The sequence below is a fragment of the Taudactylus pleione genome, unplaced genomic scaffold (genome assembly GCF_031769625.1).
Source record: "Taudactylus pleione unplaced genomic scaffold, aTauple2 ptg000073l, whole genome shotgun sequence".
NCBI lineage: Eukaryota > Metazoa > Chordata > Amphibia > Anura > Myobatrachidae > Taudactylus > Taudactylus pleione.
The window spans coordinates 2,436,640-2,462,198 of NW_028284475.1; the positions used below are offsets into that span (position 1 = coordinate 2,436,640).

At 45.4% G+C, this 25,559-nt stretch overlaps 1 protein-coding gene across 1 annotated transcript in view; it reads left to right on the forward strand.

Annotated features, from left to right (window-relative positions):
• Window positions 1-678: 678 nt before the first annotated feature.
• The window catches only part of LOC148532528 (hemicentin-2-like), a 120,771-nt gene continuing 95,890 nt past the window's right edge, over window positions 679-25,559 (forward strand). The window contains exons 1-5 of the mRNA XM_088467511.1: window positions 679-2,165; window positions 7,916-8,197; window positions 14,177-14,455; window positions 15,467-15,901; window positions 21,947-22,228. Coding sequence (XP_088323637.1) covers window positions 1,739-2,165; window positions 7,916-8,197; window positions 14,177-14,455; window positions 15,467-15,901; window positions 21,947-22,228 — 1,705 coding nt within the window. The 5' untranslated portion in view covers window positions 679-1,738. The remainder of the gene's footprint in view (window positions 2,166-7,915; window positions 8,198-14,176; window positions 14,456-15,466; window positions 15,902-21,946; window positions 22,229-25,559) is intronic.

Sequence of the window (25,559 nt, forward strand, 5' to 3'; positions counted from 1 at the left end):
TGGCCTGCCAATAAACAGACTTTGGCACGCTGGATTTGCATGACGATCGTTGAGGCGTACACTCATGAAGGTCTTCCAGTCCCACCCTCGGTGAAGGCCCATTCTACAAGGTCTGTGGTGCCTTCGTGGGCAGCTCGACGTGGCGCCTCGGCTGTTCAGCTTTGCAAGGCAGCCACGTGGTCCTCTGTCCACACTTTTGTCAGGCATTACGCCTTTGACACATTTGCTTCTCAGGATGCTTCCTTCGGGAGGCGGGTTCTCCTCTCGGCACAGGAGCGTCCCCTCCCTTGAAGGATACTGCTTTGGGACATCCCCAAGGTATCCCTGTGGATCCCTAAGGACCCTGGAGTAGAAAACAAGAGGGATGGTAAGAACTTACCTTTTGTTATCTCTGTTTCTACGAAGTCCTAGGGTCCACAGGGCGCCCGCCCTGACGCCCTGTGCTTCTGTAGAGTGGTGTTCTGGTTGCCAGTTTCTGTCTCCTTTTCTGTGAGAATGTGATTCCTGTGTGTTCCAGACTTTCTTCTTCCTTTCTCTCCGCTCCAGCCTATGGCTTGATACTAAAACTGAGGTGTCTGGGGGTGGGGTATAGGAGGGGGCCTGGTGCATCCTGGGATGGCATCTTTAACTGTGTGGTGCCCATGGACAAGCCCATGCCTATACTCCAAGGTATCCCTGTGGACCCTAAGAACTTCGTAGTAACAGAGATAACAAATGTAAGTTCTTACCATATCTCTTGTTGCTAAGCTTCCCAACACAGTAATACCCCTTTCACACTGCCAGCAATAACCCAGGTTTCTGTGCAGTGTGAGAAGGCCAGGTTGAAAGAACCCAACATTTCAACCCTGGTAACGGACTTGGTTGAACACTGGCACAACCCAGCTTGCTATGTAGTATGAGAAGGCCAATAACCCAACATTTCAACCCTGGTAACGAACAGGGTTGAACACAGGCACAACCCAGGTTGTAACTGAACAGGTAACTGGTATTTGCAACCTGGTCTTGTTCACAACATAGGAAGAGCCGGCGCTTGAAGATCTCATCTCCTTGCGCAGGCTCGGCACGTGATGGCGGTGACATCAACGAATCGGCAATAAGCCTGGTTGGGCCCGCCGGTCTGAAAGGGGTCTCAGCCTGGTTGTGCCCAGGATGAACTTGTGCACAAAATCCTGGGTGTGACCCGCCATTGGAATGTGAAAGGGGTATATGCCGGTCGTTATCATTCACTTCTTATTACAGACTCTCCTGCATGTTGTGTAGCCAATAAATTAAATGGTTTGGAGACTTTCATAGAAAGGTGATCAACCTAAAGCGACAGTCTGAGAGCCGGCCTACGGCAGAGGCAATGGCTGGTGAGCTGCATCCGGTTCTCCTGCTCTGGATTTCATGTCTTTTATCCAGATCTCTTGCAAAGTTTGTAATGGGATTGGATTGAGGGGCATCGTCTTTAGGCCCCTTACAGGCATACAGGATTGCGGTGGGCAGCTTGTGCCTGTGGGTGACGCATGTCTATCTGCAGTCGAGGGTATTGCATGCAGATCTGGAAATGTTTTCATTATGGGAAATCCTTTTTATAGCAGCAATTGTGTTTTATTGATTACTAATTAATATTGTATTAGTTATTAAGTTTAGATTGATCTTATTACCTGTGTGACTTGCTCTGTGTGATTTCCTTTCTGAGGTCTCCAATCTAGCGTGCACCGTCTCTAACACTCCCTCCAACAAGAACTGGACTCAGATGCCGCTGGATCTAGTTTGGCAGGCCAGACCCGCGGCTTCCCTAATTATCCAACTAAGCAAGTGCAGAATGAGATATATAATTCTTTGTGTAGTATTTTTTGCCCACATGTCACACCATACTAATTATATTTTATCGTCCCTTTCAGCCATGCCTGATACTACACAACTAACAAATAATTCATCGTCAGTAATAGAGGGTGATAAGATGACTCTGAGCTGTAAAAGACGACATAACCCAGTCACAGAGACGCCAGAAGTGCAAGTTGCCGTCTACAGAAATGAGAGGAGAGTGCAGGAATTCGGGCCATCTGCTACATACACCGTTCCGTCAGCTCAGCTGGAGGATTCTGGGAATTATAGCTGTGTAGTGAGAAATTCCACTGGCAGTGTGAGGAAGACTAGAGCCGTCTCTGTTCAGATAGAAGGTGAGTGGGCAATGCTAAAACACTGCAGAGGGCAAAATCAGGACATCATGTGGACACAAACATGAGCCCGTCCAGCCATCGGCAGAAGTGTTTATTCAGCTCTGCTCTCAGTGCAGCACATTTTCAATAGACTGGCGTCTGTTCTGCTAATAACACTATCTCCCTCTAAGGTTGCACGTTTTTGTCACTGCTTTTTACTTAACATAGAGCTCTTAATGGCGAATATTCATCCAAAAGAAGCAAAAATGTAGCCGAATAGTAGCAAAGAACATTGAGTAGTCAATGTTGAGGTCTATCCATAAGACCTGACTATAGGCCTGATTCAGAGAAGGATTCTGATCACACATCCACTGCGGCTGTGTGCCAATATGGTGATGCCACGGGGGGTGTCGTGTAAATGGGCGCCTCTTGCCGGCTTCTCTGATCTGTAGTTTCCTTAACGCCCAGCCATTTGAGGGTGGGATATAAACAGCAACGGGGAACCTTGAAGAAGGCACCTGTGCCGAAACGCGTTGGAGACCCTCACATCAAACCCGACACCGATCCAGGCTGACCTCCACTAAAGATCCCCATCCCCACCAGGGACCACCAGTGCAGAAAGCTCTCAGCCCACCCGCCTGCTGGTCCGCACCGCTCACACCTCCAGTGACCGGCTCCACCCCGGACCAGCCCCTCTCCCCCCCTGCTCCCAGGCGTGCTCAGCAACTCACTCCTGGCCAGGGGTGTCTCCACCGTCGATCCCCATTTCCACGAGGGACCATCAGTGATAAGAGCATCCCGCAATTCCGGCCGCATGTCCGCCCAGCCAACATCGCCAGTGACCAGCTCCATCCCGGTCACATTTTCCACATCCCCCCTCCTCAGTGGCTTTTTTTGAATCAGTATCCTGGGCAGACCACCCCCCAGGGGGGTGGTCCCAGCACACACGCTGCAACCCAGCCTCCCAGCAGCTCACCCATCCACACCTCTGGCTCCGCACCACCAGCGGCACGACCAAGAGCCAATTTCAGCTGCATACTACGGTCGCTGACCTCCGCAGACCAATCAGAACAGCCGTGCACTTGCAGCACACCAGCAACACGCTGATCCAGCTCACCAACAAACCTGCAGCTTCCAACCAATCTGCAACGGCCGCAGCGTCAACCTACATCACCACAACAAAAAACCTACCGGTAGGTAAGTACTGCCAAGACTCACACCATCACACGGGACGCCGCACAGGTGTTCCAACCCACTCTGCAAATCCCCCCACCCCCCGAGACTTCCTAGACTGTCGACCATAGGTCCAGCAAGGGTGACGTGCAAGGTCACTGAACCGCATGGGAAGGAGCCCCCTAAAAGGGTCCACCTACCTCCCCAGTCTCATCACCACTCATCACTGAACCCCACTCACCTGCCCGGGATCTTAACAGAGCAGCATTGTGACTACTCAATAAAAGATTTTGCCCTAAATTACTGTGTCTCGCTGGCCTAATTTTGATCCTATTCCATTCCCCTTTTCACATTACTCCAAACTACACTCCATACCCAATCACACCCTCCTCACTCCCAAAACATCACCACCACCAGAAGAAACATTCTAATTAACACCACTCACAAACACACACAAGTCATCACCAGTACTAGCAGGAAGAGCGCACCTTACCCCCCCTACCCCCAGCAACGGGGAACCGCTCGCCTCCGTTCTGTGTGAGGTCCAAGGTCTGCGTCTTCCAATGCAGATTTCCTGACCTGGCAGAGAAGTTCAGTCACCCGTTCTAAGGGCCTCATTTATCATTTAGTTTTATTATACGCGACAAGTGCTAAAACTATAAATGGTGCTCCAGCCAATCAGCTCCCAACTGTCACTTTTCAAACAGGTGACAGATTGGCTGGAGCACCTTATTGGGTAGTGGCTATCACGTGTTTTGCATACCAAGTAAAATAAATCCGAACTAATCCGAATTTGCGCTAATTTTGGCGAGAAGAACAGAGTAAGACTAAGTGGCACATCACTAGATAAAACTCGTTGATAAATGAGGCCCTAGGTAAAGCTTAGACGTACCCAGATGGGCGATCACTGCGGCCAACGTGACCGATGGTTTCAATGGTGATCTGATTCTGTGTCTTCATAGGTTTCACTCAGATCTGACCTTGTTCCCCGTGGAACGAGATAAGGTTCTTGGATACAGAAGGTTAATTAAGCCACACAAACCAGTATCTTGAAAAAAGATATACTTTATTATAACAAATAACAAGATATGAAAGAATAATAGTTACTTAGCTTTGGAATATAAATGGTTACACGATCCAGCAGCCTCGTCTCTCAGAATGGGGAGCTGGAATGAACAATTTCCTGGCCACTAACTGCAGTCTAGTCCAGGCATAGGGCAGGCCACTGTAAGCTTCTTTGTTCTTTGCTTATATAGCATCCTACTTGTCATACCCAGCTAACTCTTACTAATATGGGCATAAACCTACTTCAAACTACTTTATTGGTTAACTACTGATAAGAACTTTCTAAAACTTAACGCAGGCAGACAACGCCTTGTGGATTTATGGCCTGTCTGCTTTCCACATTCCTGTACCATTTCATGCCTGATACACCACCTCATGTCTGATACACACATAAGAACCATGAATAGAAATGGCTGTCGGTAGCCATTTTGCTATCCCAATACAGACCACCTGCAATATTAGTGATGCTATTAGTGTACAATTCTGAATTTGGCCCTTTGTGTACAACACGATTTTCCACGTTTAGCGCATGTTAGTCTTATGGATAGGCCGCAGTTTGAGTTATACGAACGTCCGCGTAATAAGTGGCAATAAGAAATAACGATGGAGACCAAGTGGTGATCATTAATAAATATGCACCTTTGTGTGCCTGCCAAAAGCGGTAACGTATTGGGCTGGCTTCCTGAATGGTTGGTAGAGGAGTGACCAGTGCGGCCAGGAGACCCTGCGGGAAACACTTCTGTTGTTCCACCTTTTAGGGCTGTGTATTGACCCTTGTGTGCAGGGTGCCCCTTGCTTTTCTTATCTTGTATTTATGACTGTGATGCTGTATAAGAAAATATAGCAATTTGGTATGAAATATTATTATATTAATAATAATATTACTATATCTCCCCACCATCCACCTCCCTCCTCCTCAATCTTTTCTTCACGCTGCTGCTGGACAGATCGTCCATTCCTTTGAAGAAATCAGATAATGAAAAGCTCGGCACCTTAGTCCTGTTGCTACATGAGATGCACTTAGTGACAAGTTACACCCCTGAATTTGAGAAGATAAATCTCTACTGTGAATTTCCCTTCGCTCTTTGTTAAAACCCTTTAATTCTTCTCTGTAGTGAGCAAAACCTCAATTATAACATACAAAACCAGAAAAATGCAAGAACGGGTACATTAGTGTAATACAGGCCTGGCCGAGCTGTCCCAGCATTCTTTGCCAGCTGATTGGTGGGAGGGTATGCTGGGACTTGTGGTTTCACAACAGCTGGAGGGGGCCACTGCTTGCCCAGACCTGGTGTAATATGTTCAATAGGAAATTCCATCCAGGTGTTTATTGTGCAGAAAAGTTGCGTAGCTGGTCCACAGGGGAGCGCATGGGGTGTGTGCGTCTCACGCTGCGCCGACCTGAAAAATCAGCCACTAAGATGGGATCGGTGGACAGCAATTCCAGCCGTGTGCTTCAGGATGGGCCACATCAGCCAGCCACCAGGAAGATGTGCGTGGGGCGTGGTGGTGTGACGTGGGGGAGTGGATATGACATGCTCCCGCCTTTTCAGCAGGTCCAAACAGATAAGCGCAGGATAGCTGTCATGGGTGCCCCTCATGTGACCTTCAATCAGAAACCTGTCATGAAATCTTTTCCTGTTCCAAAGAGTGAAATCCACCCAAATGATCAATGCTTTTCAACTGCACGTGTGTCTAAGTCGCTAAACAGTCGCACAAGGCGTGCATGCCACGGTGTGACCGCAGAGAGTCACCATAGTGATTGAGACACACGGTCACATTGGAAACGTATCGGGAATTCCTGGGAGCATGGAGCCGCGCCGTCTGATGGACATGTTATGGGAGTGTCGCGTAACTGGTTGCAAACTCAGGTGCTTAATGGCTTACATCGGAGGCCGTACTGTAACGGAGGTAATGCACCTAGCATGGGGCTGACGGAGGTAATGCACCTAGCATGGGGCTGACGGAGGTAATGCACCTAGCATGGGGCAGCTGCATGGTGTGAGCGATTGTGGCGTATAAAATTGCACCATGTATGATTTCATATTAGTGCTGACAGTGAGCGCCCCAGTCCTTGCACACGCTGACGCACGGCTGTACACCAGGGGTGGGTGTAGGTACAGACGCAACCGCCGCAAAAGAAGCACAAACAGGTGCAACTCACACAGAATCGCCCCCGTAGCGCAATACTGAACCAATTGTATCGTTAAAAAGCGGCGGGCACTCAACAACGGTAACCATTGCCCCTTGGGTTCCATTCACTCCGGAAACTCACCCACATGGCCATAAATACACGCAGTCACATAACAAACCAGATACATCAGCATCAACACGCTAAACCTGAGCGATGGAGCAGCGTTTTCATCCAATGGAGCATTATCGCGGTGGAGAGGACATTGTGTTTTGGATGTGAAGTGATAAATGTCCATGTTGGTGAATGTTCCCATATGTACAGTACCACGCTGTAAGGCATTATAGTGTTCCCATATGTACAGTACCACACTGTAAGGCATTATAGTGTTCCCATATGTACAGTACCACACTGTAAGGCATTATAGTGTTCCCATATGTACAGTACCACACTGTAAGGCATTATAGTGTTCCCATATGTACAGTACCACACTGTAAGGCATTATAGTGTTCCCATTTGTACAGTACCACACTGTAAGGCATTATAGTGTTCCCATATGTACAGTACCACACTGTAAGGCATTATAGTGTTCCCATATGTACAGTACCACACTGTAAGGCATTATAGTGTTCCTCCAACCAGACATTGGGGAGGCTGTGTGTGATATGCTCGCCATCTCATGATAAGGGGTCACCAGCTATTATCATATATAGAGTTCTACAGAATTGTAGCTTTTTCCACCTTATCACGAGTTGTGATGTTATCGTGAGATGAGTTTCCCATCAGCTTATCGCTCATGTCCAACCAGAAGGAGTTAGAAGAGAACACATCCATGTAACTATGTATATATGTACTATTGTTACTTTGTTTAATCTGTTTTGTATCATTGCTATACCATTTTGTACGTGCTGCATAACTATGTAGCATCCTGTAAATAGATGCTCATAAATAATAAAAAAGTGCTAATAAATACTGTAATTGCTGCCAAAGGAGCATCAGCAATGTATTGAGCGAAGGCTGTGATTACTTATATACGTGTGATTTTTAGGTTTTTTTTTTTTTTTTAATTAAATTTGCAAAAATCTCAAACTTTTTACACGTTGTTGTTATGGGGTATTGTGTGTAGAATTTTGAGGACAGAATTGAATTTATTCCATTTTGGAACAAGGCTGTAACATAACAAGATGTAGAAAAAGTGAAGCGCTGTGAATACTTTCCGGATGCCGTGTATTTACTGCACCTAGTTATTTTGTTTTGTTTTTTACAGTTATTTATATAACTCAGCTCAGCAAACAGCCAAGCACAATAGCACAACATGAGACCTGCGTCTTTGTGTAGCCCTTGCTGGCTGTAAATGACCCACATGTCACATTGTACCCTGTATTTATATTCTCTCTTTCAGCTCTATTTAATACTCCACAAATAAGAAATAATCAGTCATCAGTGACCGAGGGCGATGAGATGACCCTGACCTGTGACACAAGACGTAACCCGGCCAGATCTACTATGGAGCTGCTCTTTGCTTTCTACCGAGATGGGCAGAATGTGCAAAGATTCAGTACATCTGCTATATACAGCGTTCTGTCAGCGCAGCTAATGCTTTCTGGGAATTATACCTGTGATGTCAGAACGCCCAGCGACCATGTGAAGAAGAGGAGCAACGTGTTATCTATTCCGATAGAAGGTGAGTGTGGGACACTAATGGTGCGTACACACTGGGCGATTAAAGTGGACGACTGAACGATATCGTTATCGTTCAGTCGTCCACTTTATCGTCCATTTTTAACCCCAAAACGATGAACGATAACGACGACGCGCGTTCCCGCGGCTCGTTCGTCATTGTCGTTCATCGAGAAAACATGCAGGCCAACCTGACGATATCGTCAGGTTGCTGCATGTTGGGGAATGGGGGCGAGAGCCCGGCGCTGAACGATATCGTTAATATCGTTCAGCGGCTGTGCTGAATGTCATGAACGACATTGAGCACAGCCTGCCGGGGACACACTACACAATATCGCTCAGGGAGCATATCGTCTAGTGTGTACGCACCATAAGATTATATGTCTGTATACTGTCTCCCCCAACCTTGCAGAGGTTCCTACCACCAGGAATCGCCGGTTGATAGGGATTAAGCTGGGCTAGAATTATAAGTGGTTTCATTTTAGTTCTGTCCCCTGACAACAAATCTGCGCTACGTGCCATTTAGCTGTGAGGGGGCGGGGCCTAATCATGTGAGAACCCAGCATCACCCCCTGAAGTGGTCGGCTGCATCCCCTCTCTGGGCTTCTCCCGAAGAGGAGAGCTTAAACGTAGGAAAGTAGATCCCTTCATAGAGAGGACTATTATAGAGCAGTAGTTCTGAAAACTCAGTCTTCAGTTCATATTTCCCAGGTCACCCAGTGACGCTGGCGATCAGAAACGGCGTGGAGAATTTCAATGAATGTTATGTGAATAAGGCGCTTTCTGCTTTTTTGTTTTGTTTTGGTGGATCAGGCCTTTTCACTGTGGACCGGGCTGGATTAAGGCTTATGTTAGCTCTTTCCAATAAATTGGCCTCTTACCATGTCCCCCTCCAATATGGCCACAGTGCCCCCTTTTGTCTCTCAAGTCCAGTGTTTCTTCAACCCCACAGTGTCTCCCCAGCGTCCAGCCCCCACACTTGACTTCTGTGTGTTCTGGCTGCACGCATTGCTGTAGCAATCTCTTGATCATCTAGTTTCCCTCCAACACACTTCATTTTCTCACATAACCTGGTATTGTATAATAACACATCTTTAATTCTTCTCTTAAGACCTCCATCTTGATATGATTCCTGCAGTTCTGTCCAAATGTAATTTTCTGAAACCTTCCCATATATATATATATATATATATCTATATCTATATATCTATCTCTATCTAATATAGTAGTGTAAACATGTTGCTCTTCATTTAAGCCTGTAGTACCCATGGCTCGCTATCATCTGGTTTTAAATCTGCCCTTGGGTCTACTGTGACCTTCCACAACCTTTCACGCTTTAATTACATTTCCATAACAAACGTCCAGGTTGTATAGCTTTCGGCACCTTCTAGGTACATGGTCCTCATAGACCTATCTGTGCGGCTTGTGTCCTCTGTGCGGCTTCTGTGCTGTCACTCGGCAGCAGTCTGTGCTGTCACTCGGCAGCAGTCTGTGCTTTGCATGTGCCTAAGACGGCGTTTGTGTGCAGCTCTGGGTGTTGGAGTAGCTTGGAGCCTGTATGCTTAATGCTTGTGTACCTGGGCCCATAGCCTGTTGGAAATATCTGTGTACAGGTTAGTAAGTGCAGCAGAGTTCCAGTACACACCCTGAGACTACAAACAGCCCAATTGCTTAACCAGTGTAGTAGTTTTATTGGTCGTACTTATTGTTATACACTGGTTTGATGGACCGGAGCAGGGTGAAATGCTGTGCATTACTTTGCCCTGCGCCTCTCTACTCCTTTCTTCTATTGGCACTCTGTTAGCTGGTGTTGGATCCGCAGGCTTTTTCTCTGGAGTGCATGATTTTGTCTTGGGTCTTCTGTTTTGTTGTGAGGCCTTCACTTGCTGTTTTTCCTGTGTTTGCTGGCTCTCTCTCTGAGTGCATGCTGTGTGTGTGTGGTCGGGGTTACTTTTGCCTCTGGTTTGCCATGGCTGGTCTTAATTTTCTAATATACTTTTGCTTTCTCTGTTTACTGTTGCTGGCTCTGGTCTTTGATTGTCTCATGGGTTTTTGTGCCGGTCTGTGCTCTTTTCCTGATGTGTGTAGTGTGACTGTGCTCCTTTTCTCTCTGCTCCTTTGTCCTGGTCTGCTGTCTCTGCTGGTAACTGTGCTTTTATGGTTTTGGACCGTCTATGGGGCCCACTTTTTGTTGCGAGTGTTACAGCGTTCAAGTCGGCCTGTTGTTGGTGTGGTCTGGAATGGTGCTAAGGATTCTGAGCTTCCTGCCCGGTCCCGCAGTGCTGCTGTGCCCTGGCCTTGGGCTGTGGTGGGTGTCTTTCTTTATCATTTGCTCTGGGCTTGGTCTTGCCTGGTGTCTGGTCCTCTGACATGTTGGCTTGTGGTGTGCATGGTTATTTCCACGCCTTCTACCAGAGAGCATGTCCATACGGTGTGGTCAGTGTTAGACCAATTGCTGTCTTTCATTCTTTGCTGGCAGCTTTGGGCCAGGCTAGCTTTGTCTCTTTTGTATGGTTTTGTTCTTGGTCACCTTTCTCTTTTTTTTTTTTTTTTTTTAAATCAGGTGTTTTTTATTGAAAGTTTTCCATAAACATAACATTCAAAGAAAAAACGAAAATAAAATAGCATCATCATTATATTGAAACACAGTCGTGAGTAGGCTGTTATAGATTATACTGTTACAATAAACAGGGAAGAAAATTATTGAAATAGACATTATATAAGCAAACATGACATGTGTAATTATTTTGCGCCGACTAAAAAGGTTATAAATGATTACGAATGCAACTGTTGCATCGTAACATGCAATGTACAAATTGCCAGAAAACAATAAAAAAAAAAAAAAAAAACAGGTTATTACATAACATCACATCGGTATAACACTTTAATTAGTAAAATATTGGGAATACATTTATAAATTCACTACAACCCAAGGTAAGCCAGATACAACTCGACTCCAATCAGTATATTTATACGTCGGTCTCTGCCTCATTCGCTCTGCCCAATTCTGAGTGACACCATCTGTCCCATTTTTTGTGATATGTATTCATAGCATTGCGGGACCTAAACATGTGTCTTTCATGTCTGATTACAACATTCACCAACGCTCTCCACTTATGTAGAACGGGGAAATCGGCTGTAAACCACGTGCGGGCCACAATCACTTTAGCCATTGTGGAGAGACACATAACATATCGATAGAGTACTGGGGAGTGCGTTTCTTCAAAATCCAGTCCGAACAAACAAGTCACAGGACTAAAGTCTGGCAGAGAAGGTTCCGTAACCAAAATATCTCCCCATACCTGCCTCCAAAATTCATTTACTAATGGACAACTCCATAATAAGTGCCAGAAACCAGCACTCTCTTCCTGACATCTAGGACAAAGTGAGTCCATTCTAAATCCAGCTCGGTGCAGGGATACAGGTGTACGGTATACTCTGTGCAAAACGTAATAATGCACCTGTTGATACCTAATACATGGAGTAGTATAACTAATTGAACCCAAGATCTGTAGCCAGTGCTCATCGGAGATGGGGCCAAAGTCAACTTCCCACCTCAGCCTGAGGGGAGCAAGCAACTCTGGGTTTAATTTATTATTAAGAGTCGCGTAAATACAGGATACCTGTATTTACGCGACTCCAAGGCAGAAAGAGTTTTAACAGGAGATGGAGATAGTATAGGAGCAGCTCCAGTAAACTGCGCCTGCACAGCATGTCGTAACTGTAAATACCTAAATAAGGCTACATTGGGGACAGCAAATTCAGTTTGTAATTGTGAAAATGATTTAAGATGACCATTCTCATATAACTGACCTATAGATTTAATACCCCTTAAAAGCCACAGATTGTCATTAGACAGTTTGAACAATTCAGCATAAGAACTGTTAAACCAGAGGGGGGAGTCCGCGTCTGTCCCAGACCATTCAAACAGAGTATGGGTATATCGCCAAATCAGCATAGCTTGTCGCAATAGAGGGGGCAATCTAGAGGTGGACATGCCTGATAGTAAAAATAACAAAGGGGTAAAAGAGAATCCCACCCGTTCAGTCAAACCTTTCTCTTTTTAGGGGTGTTCTGAGTCAGGAAGTTGCCTGGGTATGCGTAAAGCATCCCGCTGGAGGGCATGCCAACGCTTATAATATTGGCGTCAGAATACCAGTATGCCGAAGGTAGGCTAGGGGGAGGGCTAGGTTTAGGCACTAGGGGGAGAGGTTAGGGTCAGGCACCAGGGAGGGTTAAGGTAGGGAGAATGGGTGGGTTAGGGTAAGGAGAGGGGGAGGGTTAGCATCCCAAGCACCAAGTGTCGGTATGTTAACCCTGTCTGGATCCAGGCGTTGGGATTCTGACTGCCTGGTCCCCGCCTGTCGGTATTGCATACCGATTCCAGTTGCCTGCTTCTGCACTGGGGGTCGTCTGCTGCGGAATTTCCTTTGTGAGTATGTGTTCGCATGTGGATTTGTAGTACTTTGTAGACTTTTCTCTGAGCTGGCATTGCTGGTGATGGGGAGTTGGGTTTTGCCATGGGATCCTAGTAGCCCATTTGGTGAGTAATGTGTGGGTCAGTGCCAGGGTGGTGGTTCTCGTTCTGTGCTTCAAGTATGACCTGGCTGAGATCCAGCCTCTGTCAATACGTGGTTGCTGCTGGTATCTGCCCGCTGGCTTTTCACCTGTGTGTGGCTGGCTTCTGCGTGTTCTTTTGGGGTATGTTTTTTTCTTTGTGACTGGCAGTATTGGATGGCGAGCTGTAGTTTATTAACCTGGCTGTCGGCGGGAAAGCATTTTTGTTCAATGGCAGCCCTCTCCTCCGCTGTGATCTTCCTGTTATGCCGTGTGATGATAGAACAATGCTTTCTTCGCCAGCCACCCTTCCTTCATTCAATAATAAATTGTCACTTACAAACTTAAATGACCTTTAACTGCCACTCTGTGTTGCGTTGTTATTTTAGTGGGAAGCGTAAAAGTGAATGTCAGTTTGTGTTTTTTGGTATTGACTCCAGATATGCTGAAGCCATCAGCCCATACGCAGCTTAATACTAGTACTCTGTTGTGCCACATTCTTTTGGCCCGATTCATAGGTGCGTATGTTTGCGTAGTCGCGGCAGAGAATATGCAAATGCTAGTTCAGCCTTCCCCTCATATACTAGTATTCGCTTGCAGATGCAAGCCCTGATACGCCCACTTTCAGGGTCTTTCCACGCTGTAACACCGCCGGTGGTTCTTTAGATTCCACTATCAGCACACCATCTACACTTGCACCAGCCCTATGCCAGGTGGAGTGCCTCCTTCTGAACATGGCCCCCGCATGGCAGCTGCTTTCCCTGACATGCCATATCAGGGCCACGTGGCCGACCTTTTTTTTTTTTTCCTGCTTCAGGTCACCACCCAGGAATGCCCGTGGATCTGTGAAACAGCAGCACATTTGTGGGTCTCAGGGTAACGCGTGTGTCATAGGGGGTTTTCGAACGCTTTGCACATGGGCAGTACATTGGCATTGCATTCAGCTCTGACCCAGGCCCTTTGTGTTCTGCATGTGCTGCCTTATGCATAGTAGCTCCCAATAGGCCCTATTATAAAGGGATAGTACGCATTCATGTCCCCTGTAAGGGGCAGATGTATAGGAAAGGGAAATGAGGTTGGGAAAAATGGGAATGGAGGGTGGGTCTTGGTTGGATTGGCATGGGGCTTATTTTGTCCGAATTGTTCCACCGTCCAGGGTACAAGACTGAGAGATGGTGGCAAAGATTGGGGGGTGGGGGCGTAATCGCTACCCAAATAGTGCAGGTAACACGCATGCGCAATGGCAAACAATCGCTTGTTCTGCATAAAAATAGTCATTGTGTCCATATCTACATCAGGCACACAGCAAACGACCAAGCACAACACTACAACATCTGATACTTTTTGTGTAGCGGCTTTTTGGCTGCAAATGACCCACGTGTCACACCGTACCCAGTGTTTTATCCATCTTTTTTTTTTTTTAAAGCCTTGTTTGGTACGCCACAAATAAGAACCAACCAGTCATCAGTGACAGAGGGCGATGAGATGACTCTGACCTGTGACACAACACGTAACCTGGCCACAGCTACTATGGAGCTGGCGTTTGCCTTCTACAGAGATGGGTGGAATGAGCAGGTCTTCAGTGCATCGGATACATACAGCGTTCCGTCAGCTCAGCTAGTGCATTCTGGGAAATATACCTGTGAGGTGAGAACTCCCAGCGATGTGTGGAAGCGGAGTGATGCGTTATATATTCATGTCCAAGGTGAGTGTGGGATACTGAGATGCACTAAATCTGTGAGCATTTTATATGGCAATAAAGGACTTGCACCAAAATTGGGACTATTGGAAGGTGTCGGGACCGAGATCCCGGAAATCCCCAAGTAATGAGGTATAGAAGGCAGGGCTAATTATCTGTACAAATTAATAATTTATCACCCCGCTGTTGCAGAGTTCAATATCCACCCATTTATAGGGGGTTATATATGATTGTTGAGATCTTATGTAATGGGTTCGTTATATTATGTTGAAATAATAATTTACATATTGTCGACATTCAGGATACCATCACCGATGAAATGTCGACATGGTCACAATGTAAAGAACGAATTACCCCCAATGCTGTCTAAGAGTCCTATTTATTAATATTATTTTTCCTTAAAAAAAAAAAAAAAAAAGTGAAAGGTATTTACACACCTTTTTTCACATTATTTTAGTATTGTATTACTGCATTAAAGGGTAATTGGAGCAGTTTTCATGAAAAACTTCTCCAAGCCCTTCAATTCAAATATTTTTAGTAAGCAGATCACATTTACTATACTAGTCATGGGAAATGTGATCTGCCTGAGATCTAATAAAAATTAAATATGATAAAATACCAGAGGAAACCCTATGTTATTAACACCCCCTTGCCCTGTTTCCCCATCTCCTGCTCTTATGGGCAGGACAGGGCCAAGAGCCAGCCCCTGTGATCAGCTTGTGGTCGAAATAGAAAAATAATAAATTAAGCACTTACCTGCATCCAGGGACCGGTGATCAGCGCATCATTGAGGTCCTCTGAGACTTGGGTCAGCTGGTCTCCAGTCCAGGCTCCTGCTCGGAGACTAGCTGGCCGGAGCCCCAGGATATTTCACTGGAGCACCGCTCACCAGGCAGGTAAACAGCACATAACCAAGGACAAAGTGCAATGAGATCTGCCTCTTTGTGTAGCACTTGTTGGCTGTAAATGACCCACATGTCACCTGTACCCAGTACTTTGTATTATCTTCTCTTGCAGCTCTGTTTGGCACTCCGCAAATGAGAAGTAATCCATCACCAGTAACAGAGGGCGATGAGCTGACCCTGACCTGTCGTGTAACACATTGCCCAGGTGCTGGAGCACAGAAATTTGCTTTCCGTAGAGATTTGCTGAATAGGGAGGATTACAATGGATATGATGAGTACGGAGATCCATTACCTCAGCTGTTGGACTCTGGGGATGTTACCTGTGATGAGGGAGCCCCCAGCGGCCATGTGAGGAATACACTAAATATCACAGGACTGGAGTTTGCTTTCTACAGAGATTGGCAGAACGTGCAGGAATTCAGTGTATCTGATACATTCAGCGTTCTGTCAGCGCAGCTGGAGGATTCTGATTATTATACCTGTGAGGTGAGAACTCCCAGCGGCCGTGTAAGGAAGAGGAGTGACTGGTTATATGTTCATGTCCAAGGTGAGTGCGGGATACTGAGATCATATGTATGTACACCATAGAGCATTACAGACAGAAGAATCGGGACAGTTTGATCACACACTGTTGACCCAGCCTCATCCACATTTACACAAGGCCATCCTCTAAATCTGTACGCTGCCTTTGGATGCTGCCAAACTATCATGAAAAAATTGGGACACTTGGGGGACATCTGTGAGCTTGAACCTGACACCCTCCAAGTCCTGGGGTATAAATATTATCTGTACAATAAATATAGCATCACCATTTAATGCGATACACCCTGGTAGACAAGTATCTATATTATCTAGTACAGAGGTTCCCAAACACACTCCATGTTTTAAGGATAACCATGGTTGAGCACAGGTGCCCTAATAAGTACCCGTATTGTCCTTTGGGGAAGTGTACCATGGGTTCTGGGCGGTTTCCCAACATCTGCACCCCACAATATAGCTTTTGCACTTTCACCTGCCATTCTGTGGAGACCGTTTTGCCTATTTCAGTGCATTGACTCTTCGCTTAGGTGAAAACTGACTGGAATTTAACACTGAGATAGTTTCAGGCGAAATTATCTTCAAAAAAGGGCGAAAACGGCTTTTCGCTCCTAATTGAATACGGCCCATAGGATGTTGGCGACGCGTTTCGTCTACTTTTTGTTGACTTTTTCAAGCTGTAAGAACATGTTTCATTACTTACCTGGACACCGAAGGTCGTGTGATGTGAGGGTTTGCCAACCTGATGAGTTGGGTTAATGTGGCAGCTTTGGTGGTGGTGCAGGTAGCAGACTCTGGTTACTAATGATCAGCAGTTGGGTCGAGTTTGATTACTTTTGAATGTAGGGAAGGCTGAACGGTGCGCACTACGGGAAATCTGTACGTACATTAGAGTAACATTTCTCATCTTGTTTTATTACAGGTTGGGTTATGTTGTCAGTGCAACAAACCGTCCTTTCTTCTCTACTAAAATGTCTGTTCTCAGATGCTGTGCAATCCATTCCGGGTAATTAACGGGTCAGTGTTGCGGGAGCACTATGCACAGCTATATTTATCAAAATGATCCCATGTGCAGGTTTACGGGTCAAGGTACTTGTATCGCTTCAAACCTATCGGGAACCGAGTATACTTGGATGTGATGGGGGCCTGACAGATGATACCTGGGACAATTCCTGCTTTTGGGCTGGGCAATGAGACACTGTTCTCCTGTAGGATGTAGGGGCCAGTCTTACACCATGGGTTCTCAGTTACTGCATCTGGTTCTCCAACCATGACACCCGAGTCCCTTAGTGGAGTGCTAAGCCTTTAAACCCTCTTTTCCCCAGCACCAGAAGACTTCTTGCCCCTGGCTCTGTAGCATGGGTTTCCTTGGGATTATTACCAGTACTGCGTTGTGCGTTAGTGACTATAATCATGAAGGGTCACTGTGTAACTGGCCTGGTTACTATATACTGTTTTTAAAGGTGGATGAGTATTGCATGCATCAAGTGCATACAATTGCTTACTAGTTAATAATCTAAGGGCGGTTATTCAATTAGTTTTGCACCTCCGGATAAGTTTTGCATGCCGTACTTTTCGCTGACATTGCGTGTTTTGGATGCGGAAACTTTTGTGCGCGGCCCCCGCTATTTGCCGTATTCAATTCCAAAAGACACAAAACCGGGACATGGTGAATGTGAAACAGGCGGAAAGTGCTGTCAGAATTGGGGAAATCAGCCTGAACGGCCCCCAAAAAGATGCACTAACATTGGGGATCAATGCACATGCGCCCGAATAGCCCTAATAAGGTGATTTGGGGGTACGTAAGTTGTGTCAATAGTGTCTCATTAGCGTCTTTGCACAAGTGGTGAAGAAGGCATTGTGCAGTTTTGGGGGGAAAATAAGTAGTCCTGTCACATTTGGGGTAAATGAAAATGGGTGCTAGTATATTTTAAAGTTGCTAAAGGGAACTTTTTTAAAAAAAACGTGAAAAACGCACCTGCAATCCTAAAAACACCTGGGCCATCCTTGCAGAGCCCCAAAAGTCTATAGAATTTGGAATTGAATACGGAGATAAGTTTCCGACAGACGAAAAGTCGGCGATAAATTTTCGCAGATCTTGGCTTTTCGCATCTAATTGAATACAGCCCCAAGATTGATACGGGGCCAGTCATGTTGTGCAGATGAGAAGATAGGCCTGGGATGGCCACTCAGCGATGCTGCCTGTAGGACATAAAGGGCCTCATGTATCAATGAGTGTCACAACTCCTCCTCCAGCCAATCAGCTCCCATCTGTCGTTCTTCAAACAGATAACAAAAAAACCTGATAATTCGCGCTACCTCTATATCTGATCTCAATTTGAACCAAGTAATTGGATATAAATAAATATATAGATTGTGAATAAAGTTAAAATATGTTTATTAACGACTGTTTATTAACCACTAAGAGGAAGCCATGTTGTCATGAGAATTAAACCAGGAGTTATAATATATTAATGTAAACACCTTCAGTTAAATATCACACTGTTACATTGTATCATATAGATATATTGTTGCTAATCACTGTGATCCCTTTGCAGATGGAAATGTATAAAATTAGATATAAAAAGCTTAATGTCTTGTCTCAGTGCGTAGCTGGTCACACATTAGCAGACATAGTCAGGTGCATTAATATTGGGACATTGACAGAATTTTCATATTTTGGCCTCTATTCACCACCACAATGGCTTTGAAATGAAACAAACAAGATGTGCTTTAACTGCAGACTTTCAGATTTAATTTGAGGGTAATTACATCCAAATCAGGTGAACGGTGTAGGAATTACAACGGTTTCTATATGTGCCTCCCACTTTTTAAGGGGCCAAAAGTAATGGGACAAACTAAACAATCCTAAATCTAACTTTCACTTTTTAATACTTTGTTGCAAATCCTTTGCAGGCAATTACAGCCTGAAGTCTGGAACGCACAGACATCACCAGACGCTGGGTTTCATCCCTGGTGATGCTCTGCCAGGCCTCTACTGCAAATGTCTTCAGTTCCTGCTTGTTCTTGGGGCATTTTCCCTTCAGTTTTGTCTTCATCAAGTGAAATGCATGCTCAATCGGATTCAGGTCAGGGGAATGACTTGGCCATTGCATAACATTCCACTTTTTAGCCTTAAAAAAATCTTTGGTTGCTTTTGCAGTATACTTCGGGTCATTGTCCATCTGCACTGTGAAGCGCCGTCCAATGAGTTCTGAAGCATTTGACTGAATATGAGCATATAATATTGCCCGAAACACTTCAGAATTCATTCTGCTGCTTTTGTCAGCAGTCACATCATCAATAAATACAAGGGAACCAGTTCCATTGGCAGCCATACATGCCCACGCCATGACACTACCACCACCATGCTTCACTTACTGGGTGGTATGTTTTGGATCATGAGCAGTTCCTTTCCTTCTCCATACTCTTCACTTCCCATCACTCTGGTAAAGTTGATCTTTGTCTCATCTGTCCATAGGATGTTGTTACAGAACTGTAATGGCTTTTTTAGATGTTGTTTGGCAAACTCTAATCTGGTCTTCCTGTTTTTGTGGCACACCAATGGTTTACATCTTGTGGTGAACCCTCTATATTCACTCTTGTGAAGTCTTCTCTTGATTGTTGACTTTGACACATATTCACCTACCTCCTGGAGAGTGTTCTTGATTTGGCCAACTGTTGTGAAGGGGTTTTTCTTCACCAGGGAAATAATTATTCTGTCAATCACAATTGTTTTCCGTGGTCTTCCGGGTCATTGGTGTTGCTGAGCTCTCTGGTGCGTTCTTTCTTTTTAAGAATGTTCCAAACAGTTGATTTGGCCACACCTAATGTTTTTGCTATCTCTCTGATGGGTTTGCTTTGATTTTTCAGCCTAATGATGTCTTGCTTCACTGATAGTGACAGCTCTTTGGATCTCATATTGAGAGTCGACAGCAACTGATTCCAAATGCAAATGTCACGCCTAGAATCAACTCCAGACCTTTTACCTGCTTAATTGATAATGAAATAACGAGGGAATAGCCCACACCTGTCCATGAAATAGCTTTTGAGTTGATCGTCCCATTACTTTTGGCCCCTTAAAGTGGGAGGCACATATAGAAACCGTTGTAATTCCTACACCGTTCACCTGATTTGGATGTAATTACCCTCAAATTAAATCTGAAAGTCTGCAGGTAAAGCACATCTTGTTTGTTTCATTTCACAGCCATTGTGGTGGTGAATAGAGGCCAAAATATGAAAATTCTGTCAATGTCCCAATATTTATGCACCTGACTGTATATTGAAGCTAGTTGCTATCAAGCAAGAGATCGTAATTCTCCACAAAATGATAAAATCACACATTCAGTCCACCGTTAGATCATAAGCGTCAGCCATCTAATAATTAGTAGCGATATCCATGTATCAGATCACATTCAATGGCTTGTTCCTAATGTTGCTTAATTAGCCTCAAGCTGTAATTTAACAATTGTGCAGACTGATCCATCAAGGTGTTACTCCCTTGGTGAGAGAGTGTTTAAATTAAATTAACCATAACGGATTGAGCTGCCTTATATAGCATAGCTCATTACAATATTCACAATCTAAGAGAATTTACAGTGACATTTCCTAATTCTCACTACTCCTATGCAAATGTCCATGGCTGCAACTCAATGTCCATAGGTCCAGAGCCGCCTTGGATTGCGAGAAATGTCCCATACATCACACTGTGCCAACTTCTCCTGGAGCCCTTCCATGGTATCAGAGACCCTCATCCACTAGTTACAGATGTATATCTTTATCTATTGTCTGCGATCTCCAGGAAGCATCTGTGTGCCTGGTGATTACACAACAAAACCGTTACAGCCCTGTCAGCCATCTTTAAAGAGAATATGGACATATACTTTAATATACTTATAATTCATCTACTACTTGGAATAAAAATCAGAACTCTTTAATGAAGGTGCAATAGCATCTGTATACTCACACAAGCCTTCTATTACCTATTAATTAATAAGTGCTTTATAGATGAAATGCCATAAGTCCGCATTCTACCTTTATCTACTCATAGAATTTGGTAAACAAGTTTTATATAAGACTTAGACTATAACAAGTTGGGTGAGTGACATCCGCCCATATTGTAAGATTTAAAACATATATTTATTTTTATTAGTTGCATTTTCTGTATGCAGCTTTCTATCAACCTTTTATCCCTTATTTCTAACTTACATATGTATTTTCTTATTGCACATTAATATTTTATTTATGCAAAACAATTTGTAATAGATGAAATTCACGAATGATTATGACATAATTGTAACAATCATTTATTTCACACAAATGCTATCGCTTAACTAAGGGCAACAATATTTTAGTTTTAACAATCTCCATCTGCATAATGGGGAACATGGTAGTTTGTAGGTTACAAATATAGGTACTCGTGTACTTTACGGACTCATTGCAGAGAGAACCCAATTAATGTTTTAAATGGTACTTTACCTACACAAGTATCGAAAGTTGTGCGCTCGGCACACTTCAAGCTCGCTACTCTTGCCACAAGGTTATGTTCCCCCTCTATACCCACTTGGATGGTAGGGAATGACGCTGGACACTGGCTGATGACGTCAGGGTCCTCTCCGTGAAGGGGATTTAGACATTACCACGATTGATAATAATAATGAGTGTAGGACACTTGGGTTCTCTCTGCAATGGGTATGTAAAGTACACAAGTACCCAAATATATATATGTGCCAGGAGGAAATTGGCGTGGGCACCATTTTCCAGGTGATTTCTGTAGTGTGCATGTGCAGATCTTCGGAAATATGGCGTCCGCACCATGTTCCTGATGAAATCTGCGGTGCCGTGGAAAGGACAGTATGAGAATGGGTGTGAGGTATGGGTCCCCCTTGCACAGCTTACCCTGTACCCATTATATATAGGTCTATGATTTGTGCACAACACATGACTAAGCATGAGTACAACATGAGGACCTGCGTCTGTGTGTAGCACTTGCTGGATGTAAATGACCCACATGTCACACCGTACCCTGTATTTCTATTATCTTCTCTTCTTTCAGACCTGTTTGATACCCCAGTAATAAGAAATAATCAGGCACCAGTGACAGAGGGCGATGAGATGACTCTGACCTGTGTCGCAAGACGTAACCTGGTCACAGCTACTACGGAGCTGGAGTTTTCCTTCTACATGTATGAGCAGACCGTGCAGGAATTCAGTGCATCTGATACATACAGCGTTCCGTCAGCGCAGCTGGAGCATTCTGGGGATTATACCTGTGATGTCAGAACTCCCAGCGGCAGCGTGATTAAGACGAGTAAGGCGTTATATATAGAGATAAAAGGTGAGTGTGGGACACTGATATCCTATGATTGTATCTCCCAACATTGCAGAGGGAACAATCGGGAAGATATTTCACCCTCCCCCCGCCCCTACACCCATATTTACACCCTCCTGTGGTTCTCAAAGAAGGACTGCCCATCCATAGTTACGCCTGCCATTAGCTGTAATTGTAAAACACTCTATATTGCAACATGTTAGTAGATCTTTATAACATTACAGGTTATTTCTAGGTATTGAAATCCTATGTTATCATGTTATCTCCTGATGTGTAGCCAAATAACGCAGAATACAGTATAATAGGGGGGGAGCACATGTATGTGCCAGGTTATGTAATATACAGCTATAACTCCTGAGGTGCATACTGCTGTATAATGAGCTGTGATAGGTCTCCATGTGTCCAGACCGTATTCCTGTCCATGATGATATTTCTTTACCTCTAATTTGATGAACCTAGAAGCACCTCCTATTACACACAATCAATGAGCAGTGGCTGGTCCATGTAGTGCCCGTTGTCAGATATGTCGCAGTGGGAGGGCACAATTGACGCATTAATCAGCCCAGGACAGGGATTCCTTTGTAGGTCCCCCTCCCGAGTATACTCCAGGCCCAGCTGATATCATAGGGCTCTTCCAGTGGGTGCAGAGGTAATGGTATAATTAGAAGTTTTATATTGTTTTTCACAGTGGCACTACAGGTACCAGCATTCCTGCCCTTTGGCAGAACTACAAGTGCCAGCAGAAGGCCGGTAATGGTACCCGCACTGTGGATAAAATATTAAAATAAAGACTGTACATAACCACACAAAGTATTGTATAACTTTATTACACATGCACTAACTCTGTCACCCCCTCACACTGCATACGGTACTTACCAACTCCCCAGCACCGGTCAGTCCCCTTGTCCAGTAGATACTCCAGGCGGAGATCTGTCAGCAGCCAGCCCACTAATTGGCTAAGAGACAGAGCACTCACAGCCAATCAGTGGCCTGTTCCCATGGTAGTAGCCACTAATCGGCTGGCGGGCTTTTAAGTGCAGCAACACGTGGGTCCTGTCACTTTTGGGAGCAACGCTATATGAACACAGAGCGCTACTATGTCCGGCTGTTACGGGTTGCGGTTTTATTTTTTCTTGCCTATGGATGCCTACTGTAGAGGGGAACAGATTTCTGGGGGGAGGGGGGGTGGGGAATGTCTCCAGCATCACCACCGCTGATTCATCTTCCGAAATCTGAGGTGTCGCAACGTCATGTGCGGTCAGTGGGGGGCGGAGCCTAGCTGCTGCAAGTGCTCCCTGCACAGACACAGGCCCTCGCCCACCCTTCCGGCAGCCTAGCCCTCGCCCACCCCTCCGGCAGCCTAGCCCTCGCCCACCCCTCCGGCAGCCTAGCCCTCGCCCACCCCTCCAGCAGCCTGGAACCTCCTAATCTGCTCTTTGTGCTGTGAACAATTCAATAAATGTTGTTTGTCCCTATTTAAAAACCTGTCCGTTTGTCTAAATATGTGAGTTAATTATCTAGAAAGTGTGGAGTTGAATCTATGTTCACATCTGTGTGTACTGCATGAGCACGTCATCCATTCATCGCTGCTATGCAGAGCTGTGTGTTAGTGTCCCCCAACCTCTACCCCCCGCCATATCGCTGCCTGTGGGACACCGTGGCTTGTGGGTGGAATAGCGGGACAGTCTCCTAAAAACAAAGACTGTCCTGCTGAAATCGGGACAGTTGGAAGGTATAGAAAGATGAAAACCATTTTAAATATAAACACTCCCCAGTTGACGAGCATCCAGATCATGGACATTATGCCATGGTCCGGTTCAGGCAGCAGAGCCCCCCCCTACCCACCTGCTGTTAGTGCCCCCCCTTCCCTGTCCATTGACTACTATCTGTCCTGATTGCCACATTGCGATCCTCCGGCATCTTGTCCTTGACTTTGTATTTAATGTCGGAAAAAAGATTCCAACAATGGGCCCACATTTTTCATAGTGTGCACCACCGAGGACCAGATCTGCCGTGTTCCCCTTACAGAGGCCTTAGCTGACTGACTCCCTAATATAATTCATAACTGGGCAAAGATCTTGTTTTGGATGGCTGACAAGTAAAGGTGCGTATCCACTAGGCGATTTCAATGAGCGATTTGAACGATGACCACATCGTAATCGTTTCACTCATAAATCTTGATCTACAATGTCGGAAGTGACCAGCAATGCTGACATCTATCATCGCCTGAACATGCCGGTCAATGTGCCGATAGTGACAGATTGGCCATGCTCAGGGATGAGGCAGGGCGCCTACACTGAATGACATATCGCTCAGTGTAGGCACTGCAGGGTGATTAGGAACGACTGAATGATTACAATGTTATAATCGTACTTTCGTTACCCCAATCGCCTAGTGGACGTTAAATTGTTACTTTTTACTATCTAGCGAATCATTTTGATGCAATCTATCGCTTGTCTAAGTACTAATTAATGTATCCTTACCTTTCATGCGACGCGCTCCGGTATCCTGGGCTGTGGCGGTCCGTCTTCTGTTTTTCTCTCGTTAAGTTTTTTAGTTCAGTAATTGTTCGTGCATGCGCCGGGTCATCACAGCAGCAGGGGTATGGGGCACTGGGGGCCATGGGCAGTCAGGAGAAGCCAGGTGACCCGGCATATGTCTGTTCACCTTAATATATAACGGCAGCAGGTGCTGTGGGGCAGAGCAAGGGGGCACAGGGACAGCGGGCTGTCAGGACTCAGAGGAGGTGACCCGGCATATGAATATACCCAGGGCTGCTCTGACTCCTGTCCATGAAGGGAGCAGAGAGAACAGGGAGACAGCAGTCTTCACTGCTCTTCTCCCCTAACAAGCTGCCTTACGCTATCCTGAGATGGTGAATGGAGTTTCAAGTGAAATGTAAAGCTGTACTTCTATGAATTGCTCTCCCCAAATTACTGTATGTAGCTGAGATTTCTCCACGGTAATCCCTTATATGACTGGGGGGAAGCTGTGAAGTCCTGTTATCACTGATATAGGACTTCTCACTGCTAAATGAATAGACCCCCAAGTCTTTGTTCTTGGGCATAGGTTCTCAAACTTAGTCCTCAGGACCCCAAACAGTTCATGTTTTCCAGGTATCCTCACAGAACCACAAGTGAAATAATTAGCTCCACCTGTGGAACTTTACACATGTGTTAGTGAGTAATGACTACACCTGTGCACCTGCTGGGTGACCTGGGAAATGTGTCAGTGAGTAATGACTACACCTGTGCAGCTGCTGGGTGACCTGGGAAATGTGTTAGTGAGTAATGACTACACCTGTGCACCTGCTGAGTGACCTGGGATATGTGTCAGT